Raw genomic sequence first — 17873 nt, forward strand, 5'->3', positions numbered from 1 at the left:
AGTTCAGTCCACGTCGAACACTCTAACTCTTCTAAATTTGTGTCTTTTCTCGTTCCGAAGAATATTCTGTGCGCTGGAGGACAGACCAAAGACGATGACGTATGCGTTTTACTTCTGCTCCCTCAGTCTTGTGCTAGAGTCAGAGTCCCGCCTGGTCCAGGTCCTGGTCAAGGTCCTGGTCCTGGTCCTGGTCCAGGTCCACTTTAGAATCACAGTAAATCCACACAAACACAGACAAGTTTAAGTTGGACTGATTGACCGTTTTTTACAAATTAACTTGTAAAAACAGCAACTTGTAAAAACTCAAGTACAAGTTAAAGATGCATTATGTAACTTTTCTTGTTGATTGATTATTTGGAAATGTTATTACTTTGCCTGAAATGTTCCGCAGTATTGCCTTAAAGGACAAACATTATATATCATTATTATTTAAACTTGCTCTTGAGTAACTTTTGTTTGGCATCTCAGGTTTTAGAACTAAAAATATGAATACAATTATAAAAAACAAAATTAACATAATCTGTTATCCACTGCATTAACTGAGATTTGACATCTACTGGCTGCAGAGAGTGATAAGAAACTGATTTAAAGTTTTCTCGGAGATGCTATAGCCACACAGTTATAAAGATCGTGATGAGATTGAGCAAGTCTCAGAACGAGTCTGGAGATGATTTCTGGAGTTAAAACAGCAGAAGATTTTCAGAGCCACGTCATAGGTAGAATATGACATCGCACATCGAGGAGATTCAGAACGGAGTGTTTTTGAGGCTTGGAGGGAGAGGACTTTCTAACCAGGATTCATCAAACTATGAATGAAGCTAAATGTACTCCTGTTGTGTTTGTGATGAGGAACAATGTAAGAAAATGGTTAAAAGAGAGAAAAAGTCAGATTGGCAAAATGATTCTGCGAACTGGACTTTCTCTCTTTTAACCCTGTTCTAGCTCTGTTCCTCGTCACAAACGCCATCTGTGCTGGGGAGCGTCTGAGGGGCTTCCTGGGGAGCTTTTAAGGAGCTTCTTTTTGAGTGTTAGAGAGAGGAGGGGCAGTCCTGTGTTGGAGGAGAAGCTACTTTCATGCATACAGTTGGTTTTTGGTGTTTTTAAATGCTCTTGTCCTACTTTGCTCCTTCTCTGAGACTCACTAAAACACAAAGGTAGACATCTGGAGGTCTCCTGGGCTGTTTTTAAGTCCATAAATCATTACAGTCTTGTTCTGAGCATTTCTGCCTCAAATCACCTTCATTACAACTGTGTGTTTACATTAGCATGTTATCATCCTACATTTGCTTGTAGGATGATGAGCTTTTTTTCTTATATTTTGTAGAATATTACAGACAAAGCAATAACATCTCCACATAAATCTGTCCTGCACCTTTAATTTTGAGGATTATTGACTTAAAGGACAGTGTTTTACCAAAGACTAAATACAGAGTCCTTTCACACAAAATGGCCCAGCTCAATTTGGGCTTTTGTTATTGTGACCCATAGTTGTGTTTCCTCATGCTCTGGTTTTCCTCCACTTTCTTCCCTAATAATAACAAACTAAACCAGGATTATTTGTGTGTTTAGTGTCTCATTGCTTCCTCCTAAACGTTTAGTGATAATAATGGTACCTGCATCAGTCTGTGTGAGTCATCCTGGTGCTTTAGGAAACACTGTAGCTCCTGTTCTCTTCACTGTTTCCGCAATTCTCTCCTACCTTTACTTCTCGTTTATCTTCCCTTTATCTCTTAGTTTACCGTAGTTTAAGTTTATTACCAGATGTACCGTAAACCATTAAAGTGTAGTTAAACTGGTACACCACTGAAGCAGCAGTTAGCAATTACTACTGATATAAATGTAAATAAATGTACACATCAAGATAAAAGCTACACATTCACATCATTCAGTTTTAAATTCTAAACAAAAATATCACACTGTACATCAGGATTAGATTAGATTTGGTTTAGAACTGGTTTAGCCCTGGTTTAGAACTGGTTTAACACTGGTTTAGCCCTGGTTTAGCCCTGGTTTAGAACTGGTTTAGCACTGGTTTAGCCCTGGTTTATTCCTGGTTTAGCCTTGGTTTAGTCCTGTTTTTGCCTCTGGGCCACACACGTTTGAACTGTGTTTTGTCTCGTCCCGTGCTTCCCTTCGCTGTAGGTATATGAGGTAAGAACAACACTGTGTTTGAAATAACTCCCACAGACCTGCACAAACCTACCTCATTCGCCCCGCTCTTCCCCCAAACGGTCTCATAATGAAGGTTTGTATGGGGCATCTCAAAAAGGCAGTTTAAAAATGTTTTGTCACATTTCAGTTGTGTCATATCAGTGTTCCTCATTTTCACATTTCCAATCTTAAAAATCAACTTTACACAACATTTTAAAGCAGAGCTGCAACTAACGGATAATTTTACTACTGGATCAGTCTTTGATTAGTTTTGAATTAGTTGTTTAGAACACAAAAGTCACATGAATTTGACCAGATGTACCTAAAATGAAGCAAAAATATACTAATTTTTGCTTCAATTTCATGCGTTTGCGATTCAATTTGAGTCATACAACATATTTTCTGAGCTCACGGTTTATGTGTATGGACCAGTTTATTTATATTTGATTATTTAAATTATGAGCATGTTATTCCAATCAGGAAGTGTCATGAACTAACTTGGGAAACAAAGTATAATTGTTTTAAAATAATAGTTTGATGTTAAAAGGTATAATCAGTCATATTTTGATAATGAGACTTTAAAACACATGCAAAAAGATTTTTTTTTTAACAAAGACAGTGACATTGTTCAATCAAAATTTCAATATTACACTTTATCTGTGCATATTCTCTCTCTAGAAGCTTCAGTCACATATTATTTACACCTGTTATTTGCTTAAAATGTATTTCAAAAGTCTCAATGTTCAATAGAAATAACGGTTTGACGTCAAACAGTAAAATCGAATTTATCATATTCACTTAAACAAACCAATGTCCCATAAAACGTCATCTCTTTATAAGACCTTTTCAAGTCCCTCGTTCTCCCTTTCCCTGTTCTCCTTTTCTACATTATCTTTCTGCTCCTTTTCTTTCTGCACCTTTTCTTTCTGCACCTTTTCTCTCTTGTTAAACTCGAGGATGTTTTTTTGTTGGCAGCTGCGGAGTTCATTCAAACAGGCGTTCAGTAAAAAGAAGTCTCCTAAGTCGGCATCGTCTCACTCGGACATCGATGAAATGAGCGACTCTCTACCGACGTCCCCACAGCTCCCTCACAACGGCTCCTCGTCCTCCGCCACCAGTCACATGATCAGAAACACGCTGTCCAGCTCGCTGTGAGTGCTGTGTTTTATACGTCAGAACTCAGGGTTCACGCTTTCCAAGACTTGCATTTATAACATTGATTTTGGTTTTAAAGGGGCCAAAAAAATATATATTGATATTCTAGCATGATAATCGATTTAACTATAACTAAAAGTTAGCCTTCTTAACGAAACTGGTTTAACGAAAGACTAACCTGCTTAACTGAGCTTGTTTAACTAAAGGTTAACCTGTTTAACTAAAGATTAGCCTGCTTAACTAAACTGGTTAACTAAAGGTTAACCAGCTTAACTAAACCTGTTAACTAAAGGTACACCTGCTGTCCTTGCAGACTGTCCGAGTGTCTGGACGTGGAAGCAGAGACTGTGATGCAGCTCCGGTCAGAGCTCAGGGAAAAGGAAATGAAACTCACTGACATCAGACTGGAGGCACTGAGCTCCGCCCACCAACTGGACCAGCTCCGTGAGGCCATGAACCGTATGCAGGTCAGACCAGGAGTTCTGAATGTGAACAACTTTGAACCTCTGCAAACCGTTTAAAACAAACTAGTTCCGCTTTTCCACATTTTCAAGACTGTAAAACTCTGATACAGTGCCAAACAGAACTTTTTTTCTTCGTTTCTGACTTCTTTGGGATGTTTGGTTTTTCAGCTGGAGATTGAGAAGCTGAAGTTAGAGAACGATCGTCTGAGGCTGGAGAACCAGAGCAGCAGAGCAGGTTCTCAGGGCTCCGTCTCGTCGTCTACCCCGACACAGAGCCTCTGCCTGGGCACGGCCGGACCAGGAGTGGGGAACCAAACTATCAACCTGACCACCAGCGAGTCCACCAGTCTGGGTAACACACGCTCTGCCTCCAACACGTTCATATGTTCGGTTTGGAGGCTTTGTTTGTCTTGGAGATATTTTATAGTTTCTGTTTTGTTTTTGGTGTCGCGCCAACCATTCTCATGTTATATTATGGTCAGTTTATTCCTCGTTCAGCAATACAATTACATGACCAGAAAGAATCTAAGAAACAAACAAAATGTCAAAAAATAATAAACAATTTCTGAATTTCATCAACAACGCACTTTATTCACTACCATTCTCTCTGTACATAAACACACCTTTATTTGGTTAAAAGTCTTCTTAAAAGGCTCGATGTACAGTAAATATAACTAGAAAATCTGCAATGGCTGAAGCCATTGCTGGAGTGTCTGCGTCTCTCCCTCTCCCCCCATCTCCCTCTCCCTCCCTCTCTCCCCCCATCTCCCTCCCCCTCTCCCCCCCTCTCTCTCGCTCGACTGGCTCCGTCACAAAATTCTAAAAAATAAAGCCTAAAGAATAAAGTCTAAAGAATTCCGCAGACGCTCATAATGCCCAAATTCATTTAAATGGGGAAAAAGTAGTAATACTTTTTCAAAATTCTGTAAAAAGTACAAGTTTTTCAAATGTCAAAAGTAATAGCACACGTACTACTGTGAAAGCGATCACAATCAGGTATAACATGTTGAAATCGGTTGAAGCGTTAAGGAGTTGAAACTGGCTAAATGGAAAATCATGGAAAATATAATAATAAAAAATTTGTGACATCACACACAATACAAGAACATATAGTGCCTGCATGACATCACGCAGACACTCAATTATTAGTTGCAGCTCTGTCAGTGAAGCAAGGTAAATGCGACTTCTGTGATGTTTCAGACATGCTTTTGGACAACACGGGGGAGAGTCTGAGGAAAGAAGCACGCCACGTGAAGATCTACGTCACGCTGGACGAAGACGCAAAGTGGACCGAGGTACGAGGACGTGTGGACTGTCTTCAAACTTGTTCTGATCAGGCGTTAAGTCTAAATGTTTCTCAGGATGGGCGAGGGCGCAGCTTCTTGATTGGCTGCATCGGAGTGAGCGGGAAAACCAAATGGGACGTTCTGGACGGAGTGGTCAAAAGACTTTTCAAGGTTGGTATGTGTAGAAGTGTCTTTCTTCGTTGGGACCTTTAGGAGACAAAACGTGCGCTTCTTAGACGGCTGTAAAATATAGATCTGACCAAAAGTATTATGTAAATCTGATCAACGTGTGGTATTCATATTTTAAGGCGAGATGCTGCAGGTGATTGGGGGAAAAAATACATTTAAAGATATCTACAATGCTTCTCTACAGATTTATAACCAAAAATCATCCCATCTCTTATACAGAAGACATGATGGCCATTTGAAGAGATAAAAATTACCAAATGTGGAATAATGAGGACACAAGGGTTAAATAAAACTACATTTAATGATGAAAATTGAGAAAAAATGGAGAAGTCATGATTCCTTGATTAGTGACCGCTCCAGTGTCCAGTTTCTGTGCACGGTTGACCTTTGACATTTCACCTGCTGCTGCTGCTGCTGCTGCTGCTGCTGCTGCTCAGTCGCATGCTGCAGGAGAACAGGAGGGCATCTGACACTGCTGCTTTGTGTTGCAGGAGTACATCAGCCACGTGGACCCGGTCTGTCAGCTGGGCCTGAGCTGTGACAGTGTGGACGGCTACTCTGTGGGAGACATCCACAGACCCGGCTCGTCCAGAGAGAGCGCTCCGCCTGAACTCCTGCCCTGCGGTTACCTGGTGGGGGAGAACAACCATATCGACATCACCCTCAAAGGTAAGGCACGCTCTGGTATGACGACACCTTTTAGACATTTTTGCAGTTTTTTTTTATTGTTGGCTTTAGTGCAGCATGAAACGGGGATGAGATCGGGGAAGGACATGCAGCAAATGGTCGAAGCCAGATTCTAACTCACGACGCTGGTGGGAAACCCAGTTACCAGTATAATCTACATGTGATAAAAGCTTTATATTAACAGTATGTAGGGATTTGAGCAATTAAACACCTCACACTTAGGGCGTCCCACACGTGGGACATTATTTAAAAAAAAAAAAAAAACTGCTTGATATGCTGTACATACAAATTAAGCTGTAACCTTCTTAGTTCAAGTGGATTTAACTTCAGCTTTTAAAAGAGAATTGTCAAAACCAAAAGATGCTCATTTTAGTGTCAATCAGCCGATCCCTTCAGAAACCAGCTTTACACATTCATATATTTAACAAGGAAAATCTAAGCAAGATTAAATATCTGAATTCCTCTGTGCAGAGCTTATTTCTACTTATAATTAGAGTAATACAGACTTCAGAGGCCAAAACTTCAGAGTCTCAACTTAACAAAGAGTCCTGCTTGTGCTCCAAAGGTTCAGGAACAGCTTCAGTTTTAGTTTAATTTCTTCAGGCCTTTTATTAAAAATCGGCTGCTAAGCGTTCTCATTACATTCATTCCAATTATAAATCAGATGTTAAAGCTCATGTCAGAGACATAGATCAGACACTATCCTCAAATAAATTTTTACTTTGACTTGAAACGTTTTTTGGACTAAGACTTTGGCTTGAGTGATATTATTTTGACCCTGTGTGGTGTATTTAATGCTTCACCCTTGACCTTTCTGTCCTAGGCGTGTCATGTGGCAGCGTGGACTCGCTCGTGTTCGACTCGCTCACCCCGAAGCCCATGGTGCAGCGCTTTGTGTCTCTGTTAAAGGAACACAGGCGCATCATTCTGTCCGGCCCCAGCGGCACAGGAAAGACGCACCTGGCAAATCAGCTCGCTCGATTCATGGTGTTACTGCAGCAACGACCTCTGACCCACAATGCCATCGTTACCTTCAATGTCGACCATAAATCCGGAAAGGTATAAACTCTGAGCTGTGACTAAAACCGTGACTAAACCAGGACTAAATTAGGTCTCAACCAGATCTAAACCAGGACCAAGCCTGGTCCGAACCAGGACTAAACTAGGTCCAAACCAGGACTAAACTAGGTCCAAACTAGGTCTAAACCAGGTTTAAACCAGGTCCAAACCAGGACTAAACCAGGACTAAACCAGATCTAAACCAGATCTAAACCAGATCTAAACCAGGGCTAAACCAGGACTAAACTAGTAATTAAAAACAGGACTAAACCAGGTCTAAACTAGAGCTAAACCAGGTCTAAACTACAGCTAAACCAGGTCTAAAACAGTACTAAACTATCTCTAAACCAGGACTAAACTGGTACTAAACTATACCAGATCTGAACTACAGCTAAACCAGGAATAAACTTATCACTAAACGAAGACTAAACCCGGTCTAAACCCGGTCTATACCAGGACTAAACCTGGTCTAAACCCGGTCTGTTTGTTGCAGGAGCTGCGTCAGTACCTCTCAGCTCTGGCCGAACAGTGCACTGGCTCGGGGACAGACTGCCCCTTGGTGGTGATCCTGGATAACCTTCACCAAGTCAGCTCTTTGGGCGAGATCTTCAGCGGCGTCTTTAACAGCAGCTCTCAGCAGAGGTCAGTGTTATCCTTGTGTCTTCAGGTTTACACAGGTTTTGTAACTTTTACTTTTATACATAAGTGGGAAAACTCTGGGTTAGTGGGCTCATACTCTACCACTGCTCATAATTCAGATTTTGGTTAGTTACTTCATATTGTATTGCAATTTTGGCATGGAAAACAATATTGCACATATTTTGTAAGTATTTGTCTCAAATTGTAATCAATTATAATTGTGTACAGTATTACATAATGTAGAAAATTATTTTAAAATTTGTTTTTTTGTGTTGCTTCACGTGACTTGCAGACAAGATGGCTGTGTGAGTTGCTCTTGCCAAACAAACTCCCCATTTATTTAGAAGAATCCACTGTTTTGTTGCATGGTTGCTTGGTTGAAGCTTGAATAGAGGATTTTTCGCCGATTTGAGAAATCAGCGACTGTTAGTCCCTTTTCTTTTTTAAATGCGCATGCGCACACTCACCCCCCTCCTGTTCTTTCCGAGAGGCCCCCGCCCCCTGCCATCAAACCTTGTGCACAAGCACGCAACAGCCCCGCTGCTATACGTGCGTTTGTTTATTAGCGCGATCGGATCACATTGTCAGCTCAAACCCTGTCTTTCTCTTTCTCAGCCATTTTTATACTTTGCGGTCCAAAGTGTGAAGGAACTCGCTGCTAGCTTCGCTAAACACACCCCTGCATATCAGCCATGCATGCGCAGCCAGGGGAATGCGTTGATATCCTGGGAAGGAGCCAGAACGAGCCTGCAGGTGTGCACTAGCACGCAGTGAATTATCAACATGTGGGAGAATTACTCAGCAGTCCACACCACGAGGAAATAAGACTGATTGGTCGCAAAAATCCTCTATTCAACCTTTAAGTTACTCATAACTGTGTGTGCCTCATGAAAATGGCAGATCGAACAAGAAGTAAAGTGAACAACCAAGATCCAGTAAATGTGGACGAGAAGACAGCTTTGGCCTCAATGCTCAATCCGGCATTGGAATCATAGCGGCTTTTCACTGAAACACAATTCTCAAAGTTTGATAGTAAACTAGAGCTTTTTAGAGCGGACGTGGCAAAAAATATTAGCGACATCAAGAAACTGAAAGCGGTGATCCTTTTCCTCATTTGATAACTGGTCATGTTAACAAACTTGTGGACAACTTCCACAAACACTGGTCCCAACTATAAGCGAAGATTGCTGAGCTTGAAGACAGGGAGTGAAGAGACAATCTACGTATCTCTAATCTCCCTGAAAGTGTTCAGAGCGGCGACGTCAGGCACTACCTTCTGTCTTCGCTTCCGAAGTGGTTCCCCGCTCTCTCCAGTGAAAATATAGAGATGATGAGGGCTCACTGCCTTGGATCAGAGGACACTATCATCTGCAAAATGCTCCGATACGCCGACCGGGGGGCATGTGAACAGAGGTGAATGGCAGAGAGATCCGCTTTTCAGCGGATTATACCCATAATACTGTGAAGAGGCGTCGCACGTTGTCTCTAGCCATGGACACGGCCAGGAAACTTGGATTTATTCCTTTCCTCATCTACCCGGCAAAGCTGAAGTCCATTACTTTAACTTGCATCTGGATGCAGAATGTTTTCTTAACCCCAACGCCAAAACACAGGAGCAGAGGAATGATGATCAACAGATACTGATTGATTTTTCAGAATCAGAATAGGTTTATTGCCATTGTCAATGAACAAAATTCACAAACATAGGAACTTGTCTTGGTGATCCATGCAACACAAAACAGTAAAACAATGAACTGATTTCAAGTTAGAATCTGGTGAAGGCAGCGCACACGGGGCAGTGATGCGCTTTCATGCGTTATGATCTAAGGATTGACATAATTGTCTTCTGATGACCAACACTGGACTTATTCACATACCAATCACATTTTTTGAATGAATGACTAATGTCACTATAGGTGGAATATAACCTTTACAAGAAAGGGGGTTTAGTGATTTGGCTTGGGCATCTAGGCTTAGCCAACTTAGTCTAGATCAGGTGAATGTTGTCACGTTCTTTTTTATTTTGTTTTGTTTTGTGTATTGTTGTTATTGTTGGCCATCTTATCCATCCATCCATCCATCCATTTTCTTCCGCTTATCCGGGGCCGGGTCGCGGGGGCAGCAGTCTAAGCAGGGACTCCCAGACTTCCTCCTCCCCAGACACTTCACCCAACTCCTCCAGGGAGATCCCGAGGAGTTCCCAGGCCAGCCGAGAGACATAGTCCCTCCAGCGTGTCCTGGGTCTTCCACGGGGCCTCTTCCCAGTGGGACATGCCCGAAACCCAGGAGGCATCCGGAACAGATGCCCGAGCCACCTCAGCTGGCTCCCCTCAACGTGGAGGAGCAGCGGCTCTACTCCGAGCCCCTCCTGTGTGACTGAGCTCCTCACCCTATCCCTAAGGGAGGGCCCAGCCACTTGGCGGAGGAAACTCATTTCAACCGCTTGTATCCGCAATCTTGTCCTTTTGGTCATTACCCAAAGCTCATGACCGTAGATGAGGGTAGGAACATAGATTGACCAGTAAATTGACAGTCCGATGCAGCGACTGCATCACTGCAGCCGCTGCACCGATCAGCCTGTCAATCTCACGTTCCATCCTTCCCTCAATCGTGAACAAGACCCCGTGATACATGAACTCCTCCACTTGGGGCAAGGACTCCCCACCCACCCGGAGAGGGAAAGCCACCTTTTTGCGGTTGAGAACCATGGCCTCGGATTTGGAGGTGCTGATTCTCATCCTAGCCGCTCCACACTCTGCAAACCGTCCCAGTGCATGTTTCAGGTCCGGGTTTGATGGAGCCATCAGGACAACATCGTCTGCAAACAGCAGAGATGAGATCCTGCCGGATCCAAACCGGACACCCTCCGACCCTTGACTGCGCCTAGAAATTTTGTCCATAAAAACTCAAAAACTCTGTTCATAATTTTTATGGACAGAATTTCGGTGACAAAGGGCAGCCCTGGCGGAGTCCAACACGCACTGGGAACAGGTCTGACTTACTGCCGGCAATGCGAACACAGCTCCTGCTCTGGTCATACAGGGACCGGACAGCTTTGAGCAAAGGTCCCCGGACCCCGTACTCCCGGAGCACCCCCAAAAGGACACCCTGAGGGACACGGTCGAAGGCCTTCTCCAGATCCACAAAGCACATGTGGACTGGTTGGGCAAACTCCCATAAACCCTCGAGCACCCGATGGAGAGTATAGAGCTAGTCCAGTGTTCCACGACCAGGACGAAAACCTTTCTGCTCCTCCTGAATCCGAGGTTCGACTATCGGCCATCTTATCTTTTGGTCCTATTGGTGGGAGTGGTAATGGTAAGGCGTGAGAAAGAGGAATTTGGCTAAACGGTACACATATGTAAATATGAAATGCATACTATTGTTGTTAAAGTGTTGAGTATACCTTGTCTTGCTCAGATACTATGACTAAATTGTCTATTGCAAGTTGGAATATAAATGGCCTTAAAGGTCCCATAACATGCAAAATCGACTTTTCAGAGCTTTTAACCTTCCTACATTGCTATTTGTGCTTCATATATGTACCCAGAGTGTTTTTTTGATTGATTCCCGCAGTTTTTAGCTATAGTACAGACTATCTCCTTTCCGCGAATCTCCAAACTGACGGGCGGTGGGAGCAAGACCGCGTCATAAGGGCAAGCACGCGTCACCATCCCCCCTCACCCTCCCCCCTCTCCACCCCCAAAACTTCATTAATGATATCACACTCTTTACTATTATCACAATGGTGAAGGTTTATGTGGCAGTTGATGCAGCAACCGGGAAAATAAACGGAGAGAAGTTCTATCCGATACCGAAAAACCAGGAAATAAGAGCGCGATGGACATAAGACCAAGCCGTTTGCATTTCCGGGTTGGTGAGGGGGTCCAAGGTCTGGGTGATATTTCTTAACTATTATGTTAAGAGTGTTGCACAACCCTTATTATTATCAATTATACACTTAGGATAGACTACAAAACGTGGAAAAAAGCATGTTATGGCACCTTTAATGTATTGAGCTTGGTTTAAAAGACATAATATGGATGTAGCATTTATACAAGGAACTCACTTTAAATCAGCAGATAACATTTAAACTGGCAAACCAAGGCAAGGCAAGGCAAGGCAAATTTATTTGTAGAGCACATTTCATACACCAGGCAATTCAAAGGGCTTCACAACAGAGTATGTGCTGTGCTGAGCGTATGTATGTACTTTAACGACGGACCCAGTCTCGTCTGCCCCCTCCATAGATTTAGCTTTCACTAAACTAATTGTCCCAGCTTTTAGTATTAAAACTGACTATTGGTCAGTGGGTAGCGCTGGGCTCTTCCTGGGCTTTACAATAGGCTTAGTGCCGACCGACAACCTAACCAGCGAGTGTTCTAACCCACTCCCCAGGCACCTGCTCTGCTGCTGCACTTGGACACCGGCACAATGGGCTATTGTGTCCAGCAGAAGTATTTACATGTTCAATTTGAATCGTGTTTAAATAGTAATACATTTAAAGGTGCTATTTTTAGGATAAAATTTAAAGGTGCAGGGTACTACCTCAAAATAATCCCAGACCCGTATTTTATTGTTTAAAATGTCTAAAATAGGTCACAGAATAGTCTGTCAGAATCAGAATAAGTTTATTGCCATTTATCAATGAACAGGATTCACGGACATAGGAACTTGTCCTGGCAGTTCGGTGCAACACAAACATAACACTGAACAATAAATACAAAAACAATGGACAATAAATAACAAATAACTACCGGGTATTAAAACGGGTAGGTAGAGTTAAAAATAGACATGACATGTACACAAAATAAAACATGTGGTGCAATAAAAGTGGACAGTGCAGTGAGTGCAAAGTGCTTAAGAAGTGTTCATGAGTACAACGGCAGAAGGAAAGAAACTGTTCTTATGACGGGAGGTTCTGGTCCGGATGGACCGTAGCCTCCTGCCTGAGGGGAGTGGGTCAAATAGTCCGTTTGCCGGGTGAGAAGGGTCGGCTGTGATTCGACCTGCACGTCCTAGAGTTGTGCAGATGTACAGGTCCTGCAGAGATGGAAGGTTGCGGCTGATCACCTTCTCAGCGGAGCGCACAATGCGCTGTAGTCTCTGCTTGTCTCTGGCTGTGGCTCCAGCGTACCACACGGTGATGGAAGAGGTGAGGATGGACTCAATGATGGCCGTGTAGAACTGCACCATCATCTCCGCTGGCAGCTTTGCTTTCTTCAGCTGCCGCAGGAAGTACATCCTCTGCTGGGCCTTCCCGGTGAGGGAGCTGATAGCCCAATGACGGTGGTGTCGTCCGCAAACTTGATTAGTTTAACGGAGGCGTGGCTGGAGGTGCAGCAGTTCGTGTATAGGGAGAAGAGCAGGGGAGAAAGTACGCAGCCCTGTGGTGCTCCTGTGCTGATGGTCCGTGTGTCCGAGACATTCTTCCCCAGCCGCACGCACTGTTTCCGATCCGTCTGGAAGTTGGTGATCCACCTGCAGGTGGAGTCGGGTACGTTGAGCTGGGAGAGCTTGTCCTGGAGCAGAGCAGGGGAGGATGGTGTTGAAAGCCGAGCTGAAGTCCACAAACAGGATCCTGGCGTAGGTTCCCGAGGAGTCCAGATGCTGCAGGGTGAAGAAGTGGAGTGCAAGGTTGATGGTGTCGTCCACAGATATATATATATATATATATATATATATATATATATATATATATATATATATATATATATATATATATATATATATATATATATATATATATATATATATATATATATATATATATATATATATATATATATATATATATATATATATATATTTGTTTTCTGAGGGCAGGGTAGGGTGGGGAGGGAGGGAGGTAGTGGGAGGGGTAGAGAGACCATTGGTATTATTGATTTGACACAATGTTGTTTTGTTACATGATGAAGTGACAATCTTATTAATTTTGTATTTTTACTCCATAATGCTGAACTATTACATATTGTGACTGTGTGACCGGTGTATCTTGGCGCCTCATTTATTTCAGAGTCGGCTGGTTTGGTTTGACAACAGTTTATTATCTGCAAGATGCAAGATAACAAAGAACAGTTGTGATTTTTTTTTGGTTTTTTTTGCGTGTGAGTGAAATGCACTCAAATCAACTCTATCAAAGAAAATTTCAACATAAAATATTTCTCACACATAATATTATACATACATGCCGAAGATAACAAAGAACAGTTGTGAATTTACTTTGTAGTGGACAGTCACCATGTGCTCTGTCACATTTGCAAAGCATTTTGTTAGCTGCTAACTAAGCTAGTTAGAAAAACACTGTCAAATCAAATATACTGTGAGTTGACTTCAGCAGAAGAAAGTAAAATAAACAATTACCAGTTTAGCTGTACAATGGCTATGCGTGAATGAATTACACATTTTGTCCACCAAAATTCACGTGTGAGTGTCTCGTGAGAGACATGTTACCTCGTCGAGTTCCCGCCATAACAGTAAGTGCAGGTCCTAATTTACTGGGATTTAACAACCTCATATTAACTATGTTACAACTGCACAACATGCTGTGTACTGACTGCTGTGAGTAAAATAACCTGGTTTGTGTTTCAGTCCATTTATCATCGGAACCATGAGCCAGGCCACTTCCTCGGCCCCAAACCTGCAGTTGCACCACAACTTCAGGTAAAACACATCTTCAGGTAAAACACATCTTCAGATAAAACACAACTTCAGGTAAAACGCATCTTCAGGGAAAAAACACATCTTCAGGTAAAACACATCTTCAGGTAAAACACAACTTCAGGTAAAACACAACTTGAGGTAAAACACAACTTCAGGTAAAACACATCACAGTTTTTTAATAAGTTGTTTCGCCAGCCCGCCGACGTCAAAAAACGGAATCGTTTTTTTTTTCAGTTTTTGCGGATTTTACGCAAATCCGCCACCAAGTTAGCTCACTTGCGTCAGAACGTCAGAGAGCTTTAAAACCCTCGCAACTCACGGCTTCCTAGATCGACTGGTAGATTCACTTAAAGGATGCGGGGTGGGTGTGGCTTTGGCTCGGGCTTCCATTCATTGAACTTGTCGTGTTCGAACGAGGAAATGAAGAATACACGTCTTGACCGATTATATCAGAATCATTTTGTCGTTGCCATTTAAGGTCTATTCATGTTGACATGCGTTCTCATCTGAAGGCCGTTATTTATTTATATATATATATATATATATATATATATATATATATATATATATATAGATAGATAGATAGATAGATAGATAGATAGATAGATAGATAGATAGATAGATAGATAGATAGATAGATAGATAGATAGATAGATAGATAGATAGATAGATAGATAGATAGATAGATAGATAGATATTCCTTTATTGTCCCACATGGGGAAATTTCATTGGTGCAACGCAGGTAGATACAGAGGTAGATACAGAAGAACAGATCACTTATAGGAAGTCTGAAAAACACTTTCAGTAGAAGATCTCCTATAAATAAATAAAAATTCCCATAGACAAATAAATAAATACATAAATACCATTGCATGTGATCACGACAGTAATTGCACATGAATATGTGTCACGACAGCACATAGATTGCACATGAATTTCACAGTAATTGCACATGAATTGCACATGAATTCCAACAGCAATTGCACATATGACAGAATTGCACATGGTTAGGTCAGTATTGCGAGTGTTCAGGACTAACAGTGTTTGTTATAAAGTCTGACAGCAGCAGGAAGGAAAGACCTGCGAAACCTTTCCTTCACACAGCGAGGGTGGATCAGTCTCTCATATAATTGTGTATATATGTATTGTATTGTATTGTAATTGTGTATATATATATATATATATATATATATATACAATATTCAAACCAAGAGTAAAACTAACAAGAAATTTGTTTTTATTCTAGATTTAGTCAAAAGTTTATTTTAGTTTTTGAACGTTGATTTTTTATTTACGCTTGTTTTAGTCGCACATTTTTTTTTCAAAATTTTGTCAACAAAATCCAGTTATCCAGTTTTGTTATACCTTAAATATATATATATATATATATATATATATATATATTTTTTTTTTACTTTTAACTTTAACATGATCTAGTCTACGACTGTTCCTTTCATTTTTTGTTTGTTTTTTGGTCACACTTTTAGTCAACTTTTACTCATAGTTTTAGTCCTGGTTACCTTCTATTCAGTGTTTTCGTTTTTGACTCTTTTAGAATTATTTAATTTTGTCACATGATCTGAAATGAGTCTCCCTCGTTGGTGTTTGTTCAGATGGGTGTTGTGTGCTAACCACACGGAGCCAGTGAAGGGTTTCCTGGGCCGGTTCCTCCGGAGGAAACTCCTGGAGACCGAGATCCTGAGTCGGGCCCGAGAGCCGGATCTGGTCCAGATCGTGGACTGGGTCCCTCGAGTCTGGCACCACCTGAACCGCTTCCTGGAGACGCACAGTTCCTCTGATGTCACCATCGGTAAGAAACATTAAGGCTTTTGTCATCTATGACTTTATGTCATGTAAGAATGGAAGCCTACTCCAACTGTAAACCAGTTAAACTGTGTTTAAACGGTGTGTGTTTAGACAGTTTGTATTTAAACTTTGTATAAACTGTGTGTTTAAAATGTTTGAACTGTTTGTGTTTAAACTGTGCGTTTTAACAGTTTGAACTCTTTGTCCCTCCAGGTCCTCGTCTGTTCCTCTCGTGTCCCATGGATGTGGAAGGATCCAGGGTTTGGTTCACTGATCTGTGGAACTACTCCATCGTTCCCTACATGTTAGAGGCCGTGCGAGAGGGACTGCAGGTGAGAGTCTTTAGACATGGTTTAAACCAAGGTTAGTCCTGGTTTGGACTGTTTTTAATCATCCTGGTTTAGTCCTTGTTTAGTCCTTGTTTAGTCCTGGTTTAGTCCTGGTTTAGTCCTGGTTTAGTCCTGGTTCAGACCTGTTCTGTGTAATGAGAATTCATCAGAGGAACTGAGACCAAATCCTGATTTGTACCTGGTTTCGTCGTAGTTCAGTTTAGTAATAGTTCATCTTAATTTTTTGAATATTTAGTCTAGTCTCAGTCCTGGTTTAATAACCCTTTCTCCTCCTCCTCCTGCAGCTGTATGGTCGGCGGGCTGTGTGGGACGACCCGTGTGCCTGGGTCACTGACACTTATCCCTGGGCGTGTGTTCCGTCGGATTGGCCTCCTCTGCTGCAGCTCAGGCCAGAGGATGTGGGTTTCGACGGGTACAGCGCCCCACGAGAGAGCGCTCGCAAAGAGCCACCGCAGAGTGACAGCGACCAAGACCCATTGGTGAGACACCAGTATACTACACGAGACTACAGGCTCGTTCTGGCTCGTTCCACGGATATCAGCACGTTCCCCTGACTGCGCATAATTGGTTGATATTTGGACCGCAAAGTACAAAAATGGCTGAGGGACGACAGAGAAAGACTCAGTGGGTTTACATGCAAACGAAAAAAACGAACAGTTGCTTTAATCCGATACAATCAGACCTCTTCGTGTGCATGTAAACACCTTACTCCGATAGAAATCGGCCTTCAAAATCTCCGATTCTCCGATCTCCAGATTATGCGGTTGCGTAATCGCACTGAAACTAGACAAGGCTTGTGCGCATGCTCCACGACCCACGCTGATGTATGACCCCGGAAACAAAACCATACAAGGAAGCCGGTCGCTTACAAGGAAGAACACAACCGGATTCACTCACATTCGGTTTTGACGTCTTGGACGAGAAAGTCGAAACTTTCTCATCTGCATGTATACTTGGACAAGGACAGAGCTTGTCCAAGACGTCTAAACCGAACGCACTGACTGTTCGAGCAGACTCAGAAGAGACGGAAATCTGCGGAGACAAGAGATGCGATGTGATCCGGTCACGCTAATAAACAACGTGTAGCAGCAGAGCTGTAGCGTGCTCGTGCACAAGGTTTGATGGTAGGCGTCCTCTTGGAAAGAACAGGAGGGGGGTGATTGTGTGCATGCGCATTTAAAAAAAACGTGGCTGATTTCTTAAATCTGTGAAAAATCCTCTACTCAACTTTTAAGTTTCCCCTGAAACTTATCTCCTTTGTTATCATAACAGCCATGTAATGGGTCCTATAAATCCTTTTGTTATCTGCTGCAGCTCCTCATCAGTGATGAGTACCTGATTAGCATCAGAATGACCAGGGTTGATCACTTATTCTGAGCCCGGTGAGGTAGGGATAATATCCGATTTATCAGACTACATCCCCA

The 17873-nt window shown here is 42.3% G+C and overlaps 1 protein-coding gene across 1 annotated transcript in view; it reads left to right on the forward strand.

Moving 5' to 3' along the window:
* The window catches only part of nav2a (neuron navigator 2a), a 161084-nt gene that overhangs the window by 137728 nt on the left and 5483 nt on the right, over window positions 1-17873 (forward strand). Inside the window, exons 28-39 of the mRNA XM_072464771.1 lie at window positions 3127-3302; window positions 3620-3773; window positions 3939-4122; window positions 4971-5065; window positions 5132-5227; window positions 5737-5914; window positions 6756-6991; window positions 7485-7633; window positions 14222-14293; window positions 15907-16103; window positions 16313-16431; window positions 16734-16928. Of these exons, the coding sequence (XP_072320872.1) occupies window positions 3127-3302; window positions 3620-3773; window positions 3939-4122; window positions 4971-5065; window positions 5132-5227; window positions 5737-5914; window positions 6756-6991; window positions 7485-7633; window positions 14222-14293; window positions 15907-16103; window positions 16313-16431; window positions 16734-16928 (1851 nt within the window). The remainder of the gene's footprint in view (window positions 1-3126; window positions 3303-3619; window positions 3774-3938; window positions 4123-4970; window positions 5066-5131; window positions 5228-5736; window positions 5915-6755; window positions 6992-7484; window positions 7634-14221; window positions 14294-15906; window positions 16104-16312; window positions 16432-16733; window positions 16929-17873) is intronic.

The sequence above is a fragment of the Eucyclogobius newberryi genome, unplaced genomic scaffold (assembly GCF_026437365.1).
Source record: "Eucyclogobius newberryi isolate DKJ021-1_F unplaced genomic scaffold, fEucNew1.0.hap1 SCAF_5, whole genome shotgun sequence".
NCBI classification, from domain to species: Eukaryota; Metazoa; Chordata; class Actinopteri; order Gobiiformes; family Gobiidae; genus Eucyclogobius; species Eucyclogobius newberryi.